This window comes from Barbus barbus, assembly GCF_936440315.1.
Source record: "Barbus barbus genome assembly, chromosome: 25".
NCBI classification, from domain to species: Eukaryota; Metazoa; Chordata; class Actinopteri; order Cypriniformes; family Cyprinidae; genus Barbus; species Barbus barbus.
This window is the reverse complement of record NC_136753.1, coordinates 10,824,166-10,841,500: the sequence shown is the minus strand read 5'-3', so window position 1 is coordinate 10,841,500 and position 17,335 is coordinate 10,824,166. Positions and strand designations below refer to the sequence as shown.

General features: G+C 39.1%; 1 protein-coding gene across 4 annotated transcripts in view; it reads right to left on the bottom strand.

Moving 5' to 3' along the window:
* The window catches only part of polg2 (polymerase (DNA directed), gamma 2, accessory subunit), a 48,485-nt gene extending 32,480 nt beyond the window's left edge, over positions 1 to 16,005 (bottom strand). For 2 of the 4 annotated variants that reach the window (XR_013781916.1, XM_079376614.1), the window contains exons 1-3: positions 12,535 to 13,214; positions 12,317 to 12,434; positions 12,055 to 12,160 (exon numbers count right to left, since the gene is read on the bottom strand). Coding sequence is in view for 3 of the 4 variants with exons in the window: in XM_079376614.1 (XP_079232740.1) it covers positions 12,055 to 12,160; positions 12,317 to 12,434; positions 12,535 to 12,976 (666 nt within the window). In the remaining variant the exon portion in view is untranslated. Of the gene's footprint in view, positions 1 to 12,054; positions 12,161 to 12,316; positions 12,435 to 12,534; positions 13,734 to 14,428 lie in introns of those variants that run through there. The other 2 variants (XM_079376613.1, XM_079376612.1) reach the window with 2 other exon arrangements.
* Positions 16,006 to 17,335: the final 1,330 nt, after the last annotated feature.

Genomic DNA, 17,335 nt, shown 5'->3' with positions numbered 1-17,335 from the left:
TACTATGGAAGTCACTGGGGACCAGCAACTGTTTGGTTACCTACATTCTTCAGCTTAACGTTTACGTTCAACAGAAGAAAGAAACTAATTCATGTTTAAAACAACTTGAGATTGAGTAAATGATGGTGTAAAAATAAAACACTATGAAAGAATTGACAGATAGATGACAGAATTTTCACTTTTGGGTTAACTATTCTATACTATAACTATTTTATTCTATAACAAAACAGAGAAAAATCACTCACTGCTCATGACTGATGAACTTTAATGCAGTTGCTTTAAAAAATATAACTGATGTATATAGTGCTTATAGGCCCGGTTTCACAGACAGGGCTTAGACTAAGCCAGGATTACACCATAGTTCAATTAAGACATTTAAGTCATTTTTATAAACATCCCTTAGAAAAAAACATTACTTGTGTTCATCTTGAGACAAAACAAAAACACTGATATATTTAAAGATCAGTCAGTGCAAGTTTCTTTTAGTTGGAACAGCTCAGACTTAGATTTTAGTCTAGGACTAGTCTTAAGCCTTGTCTGTGAAACCGGGGGATAGTGTTTTATTTTAATATTTGTTCATTCAATTTCTTGAATGTTTGGCTACTACTAAATACTGTAGCTGAAAAATAAAGCACCGTTTGTTTTATTTGTATATTTGTAATGTATATCTTTGTTCTTATTTTCTAATAACAAAGACAAAATAAATATTTTTTTATCTTCACCCACTTAGGCCTAAATGTCTGCAATTCTTTTATATTTTGTATTTTGTTATCTTGAAAGGCATTTTTTACAATAGGGAAATTAGTAGTAAATAGTAAAACTAACATGACAAAGAATCATGATAAAATCATCAATCATGACATTCCTTAAAAAAAATTGTGATATGATATTTTTGCCATATCGCCCACCCCTAACTTGTGCTACAAAACCTTCAACCTCTGTAGCACCAGTGCTATGTGCAAAAAAAAGTTAACATACAGCCCTGGTAACCATAACAACGTGAACAATCACTTGTAGAATGTGTCTGTGAGGATCCTGGGTAACACTTTATAATAACGTCCAGTTATAAGTCATTTATAAGTGATTAGTTAATGATTAACTAATCGTTTACAAAACATTCATAAGCAATTAATAAGTGATATGCTAACAATTTGTGTATGTTTTGTTAATTCATTTAAAAGTCATTTACAAGTAATTAGCTAATGATGAACTAATCATTTACAAAACATAACTATACATTCACAAATGATTAAGTATATGCTAACAATTTATAAATCTGTCATAAGTTATCTTTAAAAATAGCATCATGAAATAATCAAACAGATCCTTAATGGTTAATAGTTAATATATTATTAATCACTTATAGATCATTGAAATGTCAACATTGTACTATTATCTCAATAAACATTATAAATCATTTACAAAGCTTTCTGCATCCCCTAATCTAAAGTGTAAACTACTCATCAACTTTATGGTTTCCAGTCGTGTGTGCGTAAATGTAAATATATATATATATATATATATATATTTCACAAACAACCTGTAACCTGGAAGGTTTGTAAAACATTTACAACTGATGAGTAGTTTACACTTTAGATTAGGGGATGCAGAAAGCTTTGTAAATGATTTATAATCTTATATGCATATTACTTAATCATTTGTGAATGTATAGTTATGTTTTGTAAATGATTAGTTCATCATTAGCTAATTACTTGTAAATGACTTTTAAATGAATTAACAAAACATACACAAATTGTTAGCATATCACTTATTAATCGCTTATGAATGTTTTGTAAATGATTAGTTAATCATTAACTAATCACTTATAAATGACTTATAACTGGACGTTATTATAAAGTGTTACCGGATCCTGTCCATGGCTGCATGTAATTTTAGATTAGACCTGCCCAATCCTGTTCTTGGAGAACTACCTTCCTGCAAAGTTCAGCTCCAACCTTGATTAAACACAACTGAACCAGGTAATTAAGATCTTCAGAAGCACTTGGTAATTGCAGAGAGGTATGTTTGATCAGGGTTAGAACTGAACTCTATAGGTAGGCAGAACTAAAGGAATAGGATTGGGCAACATGTCCAATATTTATCACAATGTAAAAAGCTAAGCCCAATGTAGGGCTTATAGGTTGGTAGGTAGCTTTATTGTCATTCAACTGTACATACAGAGTGCACATATGAACGAAATTCCGTTCCACTAGCTCATAAATACTAGGGCTGGGTAAAAAATATTGATTCTCCGATTTTAATCGATCTTCAGTTTAACGCAACGATATCGATTCGGGAAATCCCCGAATGACATATGCACAGACCAATCACTGAATAGATTTCCTTAATTAAGAATATTCTCAGATAAATTCACATTGAATGGTCAAATTTCTAATAGGCGTTTACATTCAACACACATTTGACAAAGAATTTTCAAGAGAATACATCATGACAAGGAAATGAAGCGTCATCACAACTCAATTTAGGGTGCCGATAGACTTTGATGACAGCGAGACGATTATTATTATTATCCGTCAAAAATAGACTAAGTCCCTATAGATTTTGGTAGTTTAGTCGTGGCCACAACATTAAAGGTGCAGTTGGAGATCTCAGAAAATGCTAATTTTAGCCTGATAGCACTGAAAGTAAATGTACTCCCTGCAATCGCCGTCCAACGCCACGCCCCCTATATGCGCACATATGCTCAAAGAGCAGAATACCAGAGACAACATTAAATTACTACAATAGGCTACATCAACGGTTTCCAATTACAGTCCTCGTGCCCTCCCCGCTCTGCACATTTCATATGTATATCTTTATCAACTCCGACGGTTGTTCTATTCGACCGCAAGTCATAAGTGCCCTGCGAAATGGACATCACCAGATATTCCGCCATGATTCCAGTTCGAAGTGAGCGTATATGTTCCATACAAAGGGCATTAAAGTGTGCGAGACGTGAATTTAAATTGCATTTATTTACAGAGGTATATTGTCACACTTCACTAGTAAGTTTCGTCTGTGCGTGAATACTCAGGGAGTAGGGAGCAATGAACACTGTGTATGGACCATGTCAATCGGAACACAGTTCATGCACGTAGCTCTCTTCTAACGAGCTGGTTATCTGAATCAGGTGTGTTAACTAAGCGAGACATGCTAAATATGCTGAGCGGGGGGGGGGGGGGGGGGGGGGGGGGGCGAGGACTGGAATTGGGAACCGCTGGGCTACATCATGTGTCATTCACCGGTGAGAAAACTTTACAGCACTGTTAGTAAATGTACTATAATAACAGGAAGGAAGATTGGGTTGTTGATGATAACACAGCGTGCATGAACGCGCTGATGACGTATCTTGTCTGCGCGATCAGGATGCTCAGAAGTATGCAAATACATACGTTGACAGGCAGGTAGGAAAGACAATTAAAACACTCGGACCGAACGTTTTGATTGGACGAACATTACTTGGTCCTACACCTTCCACAGAATATATAAATACAGATAAATACATTTAGACCACTTAAATTAATAATCGCTATCAGGATGTGAAGAGACTTTCAACCAGCATGACAAAAAATATTTCATGATAATATGTCGTGGTCATGAGTTAATTTTGTCAAGGTTATGACATCCTTTTCTCGTGGCCACGCCACGACTTCTTATGTTTGAGGGAACGACTTATTTTTCTCATGGACAAGAGTTTAATCTGTAAACAAACATGATCCTAGAAACCCGGAATATTCGAAATGGATATAGGCTATATTAATATTTTATTTTGAATAATTTCATTTGCATTTTAAAACGAATGAGAAATGAAAAAAAAAAAATGCTGTTTATATGGCCTAGGCCTAATATATTAATTACGAGTCGAAACAGAATGAAATATTATAGCTAGGGCTGTCACGGTGAAGGAATTTCCCTTGCGGTAATTTTGATCTGTGTGTGTATGTGTTACGATGTAACGAGGTCAGAAACCAATGAAACCGAAACTAAATCGCGTTGAAACAGGAAGTGAAGTAAACAGAAGAGGATGACAATAACGGTTCACATAAAAAAAACAAACCTGACAACACGATCGTTAGTCTATTGTTAGCATTATATATATATATATATAACAGTTAGATCTGATCCTTGAATCTGACTGACAATATACTTTTTCTGTTGATATTTCACCTGCGAGTTCTAGACAATCTGTCAGTCAGTGCAGTTTCATTGCTGCGCCACAAGGTGGGGGCAAGAGACAATCTTTGAGTGAGTCTTTAAACCAGGGGTGTCCAAACTACGGCCCGCTATCACTCCTGTGGCAACCCGCAAGGGATTTTTAAAAAAAGTGATACGATATTGCAGAGGTGGGCAAACTGCGGGCGTTTTCATCCAGCCTGTGAGGCAGTTGTTCCAATATGCAATATCAGTACAATCCAATAGATGGCGCTGTAGCCTGTATTGCAGCATATAACCCCTGATTTACACTGGCACGCCGCTCCAGTCAATCGGCGGCACGTTTCAGAAGCGGCTCTCCGCGCGGCTCTAAAGATAGGCGCCTAGTCTATTTTTGACGGACGCCGCGTTCAAGCCGCACAGAAAATACAAAATAAAAAGTCAAAATAGCTATATACACTACAAAACTGGCACCATTGTAAATAAGTTACATATTTTAAAAATGTGAAAGTGTTCATTTGTTTTGAAAAATGCCTTGTATTGGAACCGTTTTAAAAATGCTTAAAAGACTTTCCAGTATCAGAACAAATGCCAGTATTATCCTCCTGCTCATGGGTGCTGTCATTTTGTGGGGAAAACATGGAAATAATTTGTCATTTTATCTGGCAAAGATATGCTTTCTTCTGTTTTCCACACACATTTTTATGAAAATGGATATAGTACTGTTTTTCTGGATTATAAATTGCGTTTTTTCATCTGAAATGTGCTGCGATTTCCAAGGCAACTTATATAAAGCAATCAAGGTCATGTGCAAAGCGCACACATTAGGATTGGTGATGAATAAGAAAAGGCAAGTGAGTTTATTTTGAGTTTGTATTGTGCATTTTCCAGCAGCCACGCCGCTAGTTTCAGTGTCGCTTTAAATATTTAGGCTGGGCGATTATTATATATGTTTATAGTGAATGCCACTATAATTTGTGTTTGTTTTTTACTTATGTTTTCGTTCTTTTTTCTATTCTGATCACTGCTAAATTTACAGGATTATTTGTGGAGTGTAGGGAATATAAATACGTTTCTAATGTTTGTAAACGTTTAGTTTATTTAACATTATTTCTGAAATGATAAAATGTGTCTTATACATTAATTGATTTGCACACTGATGCAACTTATCTGTGTGTCAAAGTGCTCATAAAAATAGGTAGAGATGGTACAAGAATAGAACTGCCATGTAGGTACAAGTATACATAGTACAGTAGTAAGTGAGTGTCAATTTAGAAAAAAAATTTAAATAAATCAAAGCTTCATATTATGCGGCCCCTCACTTAAATAACAAATGCAAATAATGCAAATAACAAAATGGTGGCGCGCACAATCGCAGCGGCTTCTCTCTCTCCCGACAGAACGGTGTTTTCGTGTTTTTTGTCTTGTAAGTCGCAATGTTTTTGCACATCTTCGTCTCGTCTACCTGTCTGTAAGCGCGCATACAGTCGTGAGTTTCTGCTCGATGTCGGCAGAATCACATTTTTTGAGTTAAACTCAGCACACGCCGAAGAGCTGCGGGACCTCGGTCTGTTCCGAAAGCCTACTCTATCACCGACCCCCACTACTGCATCTCGCCCACAGCGGAGGCGCTACAAGCGGCGTGAGAGGAAGCAGAAGAGGGGTAAGCGCGGAGGTATCCGAGCTAGGCTAGCGGCCAACCCACACAAGCCAGCTATCCCCACCATCGTACTGGTGAACGTACGCTCTTTGGACAATAAACTGGACTACATCCGACTACTCCGCTCCACTCAGAGGACTGTAAGAGACTGTTGTGTTTTTGTGTTTACGGAAACATGGCTTAACAACAGCGTACCGGACTGCGCCATACAGCTCGACCAGCTAACATGCTATCGAGCTGACAGAGCTCTCGTCGAGGGAGGTAAGATCCGCGGCGGCGGGCTTTGTGTTTACATCAATGATGCATGGTGTCGCGACGCTGTTGTGGTCTGCAAACACTGCTTACCCCTGTTTATGATTATTAAGTGCCGGCCGTTCTATCTACCGAGGGAATATTCAGCCATACTGCTAGTTGCTGTATACATCCCTCCCAGCTCCAACAACAACATGAGGAGTGAGGCGCTAAATGAACTGTACCAGCACACCAGTGAGCAGCAGACAGCCCACCCAGATGCTTTTCTCATCTTGGCCGGGGATTTCAACCACGCAGACTTAAAGAGTGTGTTCCCAAAAATACATCAACACATAGACTTTCCAACAAGGGGAAAAAATACCCTGGACTTTGTTTACACCACCCAGAGAGGAGCTTACAAGGCCCTCCCCCTCCCCCACCTCGGAGCCTCAGACCACATCACTGTCATGCTAATGCCTGCATACAGACCGCTCGTCAAAGTCATCAAACCAATACACAAACAGATTCAAGTGTGGCCGGAAGGGTCGTCAGAGGCACTTCAGGACTGTTTTGACACCACTGACTGGAATATGTTTAAACAGGCTGCCACATACAACAACACTACAGACCTCCAAGAGTACTCGGAGACTGTCACTGCCTACATCTCCAAGTGCATTGATGATGTAACAGTCACAAAGTCCATCACTGTCTGGGCCAACCAGAAGCCGTGGATGACAGGGGAAGTCTACAGACTGCTGAAGGCTCGGAACGCTGCCTTTAGAGCTGGAGATGAGGAGGGCCTGAAGACAGCTATGGCCAACCTATCCCGCGGCATCAGAGAGGCCAAGAGACAGTACTCCAGGAGGATAGCCCGTCGTTTCAGCGACAGCAGAGACACGCGGAGCCTGTGGCAGGGGATACAGACCATTACGGATTACAAGCCCCCACCACAGACCTGTGACAGCACCATCCCCCTGCTGAACGAGCTGAATGCCTTCTATGCTCGCTTTGAGGCACAAAACAGCACCACTGCACAGAAGACTCCACCTCCTCCCGGCGACCAGGTGATGACGCTGTCCCCGGACAGCGTGAGGAGGTCCCTCAGCAGGATCAATGCACGCAAAGCTCCGGGTCCTGACAACATTCCTGGGCGTGTACTGAGAGACTGTGCAGTGGAACTCACTGATGTCTTCACAGACATCTTCAACATCTCGCTAAATCAGGCCGTTGTCCCCACATGCTTCAAAGCTACCACCATCATTCCAGTCCCGAAGAAGTCATCTCCATCCTGTTTCAATGACTACCGTCCAATAGCACTCACTCCTATTCTCATGAAGTGCTTTGAACGGCTAGTCATGCACCACATCAAGTCTGTCCTCCCCCCCTCACTTGACCCCTTCCAGTTTGCATATAGGTCCAACCGCTCGACCGATGATGCCATCGCCACTGCCCTCCACCCAGCCCTCACACATCTGGACAAAAAAGACTCGTATGTCAGGATGCTGTTCATAGACTTCAGTTCAGCATTCAACACAATCATCCCTCAACAGCTCACACAAACTGGTCCAGCTGGGGCTCAACACCTCTCTGTGCAACTGGCTGTTGGACTTCCTGACCGGGAGATCTCAAGCAGTACGGGTTGGCAGTAACACATCCAGCACCATCACACTGAACACTGGGGCCCCCCCAAGGATGTGTGCTGAGCCCCCTCCTCTTCACTCTGCTGACCCACGACTGCACACCGTCACACAACTCTAACCTGATCATTAAGTTTGCGGATGACACAACTGTGGTGGGTCTCATCAGCAACAGAGATGAGACAAACTACAGGAGCGAGGTGAGCCGCCTGGCCGGGTGGTGCAGTGACAACAATCTCTCTCTGAATGTGGAGAAGACGAAGGAGATTGTTGTTGACTTCAGGAGAGTAAACACTCAGCATGCCCCTCTGACCATCAACGGTGCGACTGTGGAGAGAGTGAGCAGCACCAAGTCCCTGGGTGTGCACATCACAGAGGACCTCTCCTGGACTAACAACACTGTAGCACTGGCCAAGAAAGCACAGCAGCGTCTCTACTTCCTCCGCAAACTCAGAAGAGCCAGAGCCCCGACCCCCATCATGTGCACCTTCTACAGAGGCACCATCGAGAGCATCCTAACCAGCTGCATCACTGTGTGGTATGGCGCTTGCAATGCATCCTGCCGCAAGTCACTTCAGCGAATAGTGAGAGCAGCTGAGAAGATCATTGGTGTCTCTCTCCCCTCCCTCCAGGACATCTACAGCACCCGTCTCACCCGCAAAGCCCTCCGCATTGCAGGTGATCCCACCCACCCGACACACAGCTTCTTCAGTCTGCTGCCATCAGGGAGGAGACTGCGGAGTCTCCAGGCGAGGACCAGCAGACTGAAGGACAGCTTCATACATCTGGCTGTCAGGAAGCTGAACTCCCTCCCGTCCCTGCCCCCCCTCCCCTCTTTTTACCCCATACAACACTGAACTCTGACACTATGAGACCCCCCCCCACGGCTCCCCACACCCCCAGGACCAGCCACCCCCACCTACTTACAAACTGTGACCAGCACCTCTCACTTGTGCAGCATTGGACTGATCACTACCTCATCCAGCATTGACTGCAAACTACCTCCTTGGATAGTCTCATAAAAAGACTGTTCTCCTGTCAATTTAACAGACTGACAAGCTCTTTTTGCACTACTCAAATATCTGCACAGTTTGTTTTATTTAACTGGTTTGCACTCTATCTATTCTGCCATGTTTATCTATCTTTTTTATTTTTCTACAATGTCCTCAGACTGACAAGCTCTTTTTGCACTACACATATATCTGCACAGTTTTGGTTTATTTAACTGGTTTGCACTCCATCTATTCTGCCATGTGCCTTATGTCACTTTATCTATCTTTTTTTTTATTTTAATTTTTCTACAATGTTCTCAGATTGATAAGCTCTTTTTGCACTACAAATATATCTGCACAGTTTTGTTTTTATTTAACTGGTTTGCACTATCTACCATGCGCCTTATGCCACTTTATCTATTTCTTTATTTTTTTTCTACAATGTCCTTACTTGTATAGCTATAGAGTTGTATGTACATATGTTTAAACTGTATTATCTGTATTTGAACACGTTTAATGTTAACTGTTTACAGCAAGGGTCTGAGGGTAACGCAATTTAAATTCTCTGTATGTATGTGCTGTACATGTGGAAGAATTGACAATAAAGCAGACTTGACTTTACAATGTGGAAAACTTGATGTGGCCCTCGAGTCAAAAAGTTTGCCCACCCCTGCTTTAAACCGTTCATTCAACTACACGTTCAAAAACAGTGATTCATTCAAAGAGAGATATAAGAAACACGCTGTTTAAATCATTTTAACTTTGAGCGCCACTTTTAAAGGATATACATGACTCGGCCTGAAGGACAGATGCAGGTAATCGCATGCGATCAGTCGATCTCTCTCATTCACTGTCTGTTTAGGCTTGTTAAGTGCAAATTTACTGAGCCTCTGTACAAATCAGCATGGTACATATTGGTATCATTACTAATATTCAGTACACATGCACGAAGTGTAAAACGAGAAGGGCGTAAAACCTTACGAAAAAGAAAACACGGAAATATCATGGTTGCTGCGGTTGTTGCATTCCTCTATGTTTACACTAGTCCAGTGCTTCTCAAAGTCCGGACTCCGGTCCGGATCCGGACCCGGAGGGAATTCAATCCGGACCCGCTTCTATTTCATATTTCAAGAACACTAATTATATTTCCTACTTTGATAAACGCACGTTAAACTTGTAAATCATTTGTTTATTTATTCTTATTTTTTATGTCTTTTGAAGAAGGTCCGAAATTGCAGGCGAGATATTGAAACTTTTCCTTCATGACATTTGTTGTCATCATGACATCCAGTGAGCGTATGACGTTTGACATAGTCGGGCGACATTTCACCGCTAATATTTAAATTTTTTTGTTTTGTTTTGCTATCACTTATATTATGGCAATTTGTCTTATAGCAGTGCCCAGTGTATACATTTATTTGTGGCGGCTTGTCACAATATCAAAACTGACCGCTACAAATAGATTTTACAAAAGGCTTATACTTCGTTGAATAAACTGAGCACTGCGCGTTTCAAAAATAAAATGCTGCGCGGGTGTTTTTATATGAATGTATCTTTTAAAAGAACCGTCCGTTTTCTTCAGAAAAGCTTCGATGTCAATTTTCATTTGGTCTTTCCTGTAATGGCTGATAAAGTAGCGCTTATTTGATTACAGTCGTTACCGGGGAAACAGCTATATATCACGCTCCAACAGCGCCTCCTGCTGGCAGAGAATCAACTTGCCTTTGCTAGTCTGCGGGAAACACTGGTGTCTGTCAGCAAACATAAACAAAAAAGCATGCTTCAGAACTGTTTTGAGAAGGTGCTTAAGTTTTGAGCCATGTATTATTACTATGAATTAGGCTACTACTACTACTATCTTGTGCCCTGCAATAACCATTTACGCAAACTCTCTTTTGATATAAAGGGAAAAAAAGAGAAAATCGGCCCAAAAAATAAGCATCATATATCGGCCATAGGCTGCCCTGATTTCTAAATATCGGCATTGGCCAGAGAAAAAAACATTATAGGTCGACTTCTACTGCTGACACTTAAATTAATTGTTTTGCCACTTTTGCACTTGTTAAAGTATTTTGAATGCAAAGGGAACCTTTTTTTTTTTAAATGAGTGTTTATTTGTTATATGTTATGTATGTTTATTAAAAACACGTTTTGTAATAACCAATTGTTCCGGACCTTTGACACTGATGAAAATTCAGATTTGGACCTTTGAATGTAGACTTTGAGAACCCCTGCGCTAGTCAATAGCGCGGTATTGCAATATTGCGCTTTTCGCGACATCCCTAATTATATAGCCATGTTAAATTTCCTTTAAAGTGAACTTCCAGTAAAATTTCCGTAAGAGCGCCAGAAATAGAGCCCAATCAAAGCTTTACTGGCATGTTAGACATTTACAGTATTTACAAAACATTAAGTAGCCTAATATATGGAACTTTAAGCAAAGAGATTTAAATGTAGGGGAAATAAACAAAATACACAGGCTAACAACGAATATAAAAATAACCAACAATAATAATCATCATCATCATCAAATATTATGGAAAAAAGATGATCTGTTAATGGATTTACAGGACTGTGGGATGTATAAAATGTTTTCTTGAATAGGATAAAAATGTTAGTCTTGTATATTTTTTTTCTAATATTTTTCCTGAAGAAAGATTAGCATGTATAGTGATGAAAGCCAAAATATTAAATGTCAAAAATGGGGAAAGAGCACTTTAAGTTTTTTCTCCAAAGTTTGCAGGCCTGTAACTCAAAACGTATTAAAGATATCTTAATGCCCCTTTAGATTTTGGGTAGATTTTTGACATCTACATTTTTAAGGCCCTATATGGCTTGGTTCCAGAGATATTGGATCTCAATATGGCTCCTGGGGTAAATCGTTAAGTTGTACACATTTCAGTGGTCAAAACCCATATATTTTAAAGAGGAATGTCTTAAGAACAAATAATGTTGAAACTAGAGATGTCTCTCGTTTCAGCTGATACTTATTAGGTAACAAGGTAACAACACGCTATACATGTATATGTATATATAGCATGTTACTAAAAATATTTACCTTTTTTCAGAATTTTTGCAAAATCAAAAATTTGAGCCGAGGACCTCTGGTTGAGTTGATACGGAATGACCCTATAGCTGTATCATTTCGCTAGTTCTAAAATTTGTAATATTTTGCTGCATACATGTTCAGTTCTTACAGCAGATGTATAACAGTCGGTTTCACAAGGTATACACAATATAAAATAGTACACTATAAAAGGTCACAACCTGAATTTAATTCAGTTAATGTAAATGTTACATAAAGTACATTTTATTTTGTTAGGTTAGTGGCATGGCACTCTAGTTGTCAGTGTGCATTTCACCCTTGTTCATGATGCCATACCTTCCTCCACCATTGCAGTCTTTGATGAGCCCAGTAGTCCATCCACTGCGAAGAAGTCCGTGGAGAACAGAACCAAACTAAAGATGACTCCGTTACCTCAAATGAGCTAATGAAGATTAATGAGGAGGTTACATTGGCAGTCATATGAGAGGCAAAGCAATTAGATAATTACTAATTTTAATTATTTAATCTTGGACAGTAGATTGGGTCCAGTAAAAATTCACTCATTAATATAACACAACTGATAAAACAAAAGACTCACCATCCAGATGAATGCCTGTGTTGACTATCAGAATGATGGCACAGACCTATCTCTGCCAATCCAAAAGGCAATGTCCTATTCACAAGCTCCAAAGCCTGAATATACTGCTGCAAAGCACCTTGAAGGACCAAAAAGGTTTTTTTTTTTTTTTTTAGCGTGGTATGGTATGCATACTGTAACTATAAAAACAAGATTAGTGGAGAATTGTCTGCACTCACCCTGCAGGAGACTCGTCCGAACAGACACGCTGTCTTTCATAAGTGTTTGAATCTTTTGAAATGCTTCTTTTTCAGTTAAACTTTCTTGGTTGAGGATTTCTTGAAGAATCCCTACATTAACAATCCTGACAGATTCCTCACACATTCTACTTTGCACTGAAGTGGTGATCCCAAACACATATGCTCTTGAACGCATTGCTGAAGTCCACTGTTCAATAATGTTTTTCTTCAGTCCTGTTCCTAACGGTCCATATGTACAGGTTCTAGTGTGGAAAGCTTCAGGAGAAATGTAATAACGGTCAGCGCAAAGTTGCATCAGAAGACTGGTTTTATCGCAGCTGTCATCACTAACGTTAGTATTGTACTTAGATATATTCCGCTGATACCGAGGGAGCTTTTCGCCTAAAAGCTGGAGACGCCTTCTGATGCAGTAAAGGAACATTTTCCTGAAGGGTTCAATCGCTAGCAGTTTGCAGGTATAAATGAAAAGAGAGCAACATCATATAACTTATTCTCCAAATTAACGTAGCATGAGATGAGCGGTATTGTTTTCACGCAATTTAGTCCGTAGAAACTTTTATGCCTGTTCAGCGAGCGTGTTAAAATTATTCTTCTTCTTCTACGGCCGTTGGCATCTAGCTTACAAGTGCACTACCGCCACCATTCTTCTTTTAAAATGTATGGTAGGCTAGACGCATCAGAGGCGTATTGTTGCCCTCCTCAGTTCATCTGATGAACTCCGGTTTTAATGGATTATTCAGTGGTTCTCTTCTCTCTCAAACAGTGTTGCCAATTTAGCAATTTTGTTGCTATATTTAGCAACTTTTCAGACTACCCTAGCAACTTTTTCTTCCAAAACCACCTAGAAACAAATTTAGCAGTTTAAAATTAATTTGGCAACTTTAAGCAACTTTTGATAAGTGACTCAAACAATAAAAAGGCACACATTTAACATTTAAATTACACAAAAAGAGAAAACCAAACATGCCTAGTAGTACACACATCACGTGAATTAATTAAGTTATGCTATTTGCAATTGTTTAATTTAATAATAATTTAATAATTGTTAATTTATGATACACTTTGTTAGTAGCTTATCTGCATTTGTTGGTACACTGTAAGTAAAATATCTAGAAAAATGGCAAAGGTACTAGTAATTTTCCAGGTCATTATCCGTTATTCATTATCTGATGTAACCCTGTAACCTGAAAACACAAAATACAGGTAAAAAACTTGTGAAAAATAATTATGGAAAATTCATTCATATTTATATAGTAGATTGTACCCTATTTTACAGACTTTTCTTAGAATGTAGCATACTAACTAAATACTAATACACCGTTTGAAACTATAATTGTTCAGAATATAATTGTTTTCCTTGTTTACTAGCTAATAAAAAATACTTAAATTGTAATCGTTCAAAAATATGTACGTTTAAAATAGCTATTTATATTTTAATATTACATTCTGCATTTATATTATTTTATGAACAAATCTAAATTAACATACAGAATTTTTTTTTGCTGAGATTTGATGTAGTGATGTAGTGACACAATTTTGCATCCTGATCATCGTGCAGTGACGTCACAGCATCATTTAGCAACTTTTAGCAACAAATCAACCTTCCTTTAGCAACTTCCCCTGAAAATTATTTGCCAACACTGCTCTCAAACTGGGGTACGCCGTACATGTAAACCTGGGGGTACGTGAGGTGACGGAGGGTAACTTACGTGAACAAAATCTGATTTTTGGCATTCATTTCTACCCCATTCTACTCCAAGGTAACATTAAAATCAAGCATGTATTTCTGACAAGCAAAATGCCGCATCTAATATAAAAACAGGAAAATGAGAGTGCCGTAAATGGTCAAATACATGATATCCAATCAAATTACCTTATCGAATGCTGCAAAGCAGGAACAAGGTGTGGACGGTGGTTTGGCGGGTTAACATCAACTGTGCTGAGACTGGAGAGGATGGATGATGAAGATGATTCTTCAATAATTGATGAGGGATGGTCTCAGGTACCAGACGCATCAAACAAACAGAAAAATATAAAATCTGAGTCAGATGACAATATCACAGAGATAGGAGGAAATAACAAAACCAGGAAAATGGAGGTGGAATATAAAGTAATAGCATTTTACAGAAAAATCGAAAACATCCAGTGAAATTTACGAAAATAATAAAGAAAGCATTAGGCAATGTTAACTCTGCTAGGTTCTTATAAAACAATTGCGCCCTCATTTTTTGTGTAAACAGAAAGCAACAAGAGAATGCGTTAAAGATCAAAGTGGTTCGCAGTGACATGTGGCCAAGTATGGTGTCCTATACTTGGAATTTGGGCTCTGCATTTAACCCATCCAAGTGCACACACACAGCTGTGAGAAGTGAACACACACACAGTGGGCAACTAATGCTGCGGCACCCAGGGAGCAGTTGGGAGTTCAGTGGGTCTCACCTCAGTCGTGGTATTGAGGGTGGAGAGAGCGCTGGACATTCACTCCCCCACCTACAATCTCTGCCAGACCTGAGACTCAAACCCACAACCTTCAGGTTAGAAGTCTGACTTTCTAACCATTAGGCCACGACTGCCCCAATGGCGATTGAACCTAAATGTTGTAATTGTGGAGGTCCACACAGTGCGTCGTTTCTAGGTTGTAAAGCCCAAAAACTAGCTACAGAAGCAATGAAACACAAAACAGTACAAAATATTTCATATGCTCATGCAGTACAAGTACAAGCTGTTAATTGAAATTTGTTGGAAAACAACACAACCCAATTTAAAGATACATGCAGTCATAAATGTCTCTTGGATGAAAACATGCTTGTGGTAAACAAAATTAATTTTGTGGCATTTAAAGCAGAAGTCATTAATTGCTCAGCTCAAACAGCAAAAAGAACTGAAAAGCTGAAAATCATAATATCCGCAGCTGCTCGACATTTGAGTATTACTGAAATTTCAATTGAACAGATTCAGACGTTACTTGGAAAAACTGAGGGAACCACAGTGTTATGTGATCCTTCGGGAAGTCAAAGAAGTAAAACCATGAAATGAAAATACTACAATGGAATGCCCGAGGTTTGATTGCGAATGTCCAAGAATTGTACATCAGTTTTGCCAGACATTATTTGTATTCAGGAGACTTAGCTTCATCCGCAATTAAATTTTGTCATTCCTGGTTGCAAGTTGGTTAGAAAAGATAGAATTTGATCAAATGGTGGGGGATGTGGTACCTTTGTTAAAGATGGGGTGGCTTTTAGAGAAATAATATTAGATACCCAAAGTGAATGTGTTGTGGTAGAGGTAGGGTCACAGGAAGGTGGGATAAAGGTGGTCAACTTTTATAATCCTTGCAATGAGTTAACATTAGATGAACTGAATAAAATAATATTTATATGGTGTGGGGATTTTAATGCACATAATTCACTGTGGGGAAGTTTATGCACAGATTGGAATGGAAGGGTTTATACAACCCAAATTCCAGAAATGTTGGGACATTTTTTAAATTTGAATAAAATGAAAACTAAAAGACTAGAGCCAATATTGTATTCACAATAGAACATAGAGAACATAACAAATGTTTAAACTGAGAAATTCTACACTTTTATCCACTAAATGAGCTCATTTCAAATTTGATGCCTGCTACAGGTCTCAAAAAAGTTGGCACGGGGGCAACAAAGGGACATTTTTAAAAGATTCAGCTGGGAGAAAATCTATCAACTAATTAAGTTAACTGACATCAGGTCTGTAACATGATTAGCTATAAAAGGGATGTCTTAGAGAGGCAGAGTCTCTCAGAAGTAAAGATGGGCAGAGGCTCTCCAGTCTGTGAAAGCGTGCATAAAAAGATTGTGGAATAGTTTCAAGTTTCAATTTATTTATATAGCGCATATAAAACAGCCACATGGCTGACCAAAGTGCTGCACAGAGATTCAAAAATCATAAAAGAATATAAAAACATCACAACTACACAATTGAACAGGGCCTCGCCCTATAAAATAAGTAAATAGATATTAAAAACACAAGAGAGACAAAAATATAAACCCATAAAAACTAAGCAAAAACCGAGATAAAAAAAATTATAAGCCAGAGAGAACAGATATGTTTTTAGGAGAGATTTAAAAGTGGACAGAGAAGGTACGAGTCTGATTGCTAAAGGGAGGCTATTCCATAACCGTGGCCCAACCACTGAGAAACCCTTCTACATTTCAGTCTGGATTGTGGGATTAGAAGAAGGTACTGATCACTGGATCTTAAACATCTGGAGGGAGTATAAGGGTATAGCAATTCAGATAAATAAACAGGAGCTAGATTGTGTAAAGATTTATATACGAATAAAAGGATTTTAAAGTCAATTCTGAATTTAATAGGCAGCCAATGAAGGGTCTGCAGGATTGGAGTAATGTGGGCACATTTACATTTATCTGACGCTTTTTATCCAAAGCGACTTACAATTGCTATATATGTCAGAGGTCGCACGCCTCTGGAGCAACTAGGGGGTTAAGTGTCTTGCTCAGGGACACATTGGTGTCTCACAGTGGATTCGAACCCGGGTCTCTCACACCAAAGGCATGTGTCTTATCCACTGCGCCACCACCACCAGGCACTTTTGCGGCTATTATAAAGGAATCTAGCAGCAGCATTTTGAACTAGTTGAAGACGATCAAATAATGACTTGGAGCTACCGCAGTATTAGTGAATTGCAGTAGTCTAAGCGTGAGGTGATAAAAGCATGGACAGCCATCTCTAAAGTTTTATGATTTAAGAAAGGTTTAATTTTTGATAGCAAGCAAAGTTG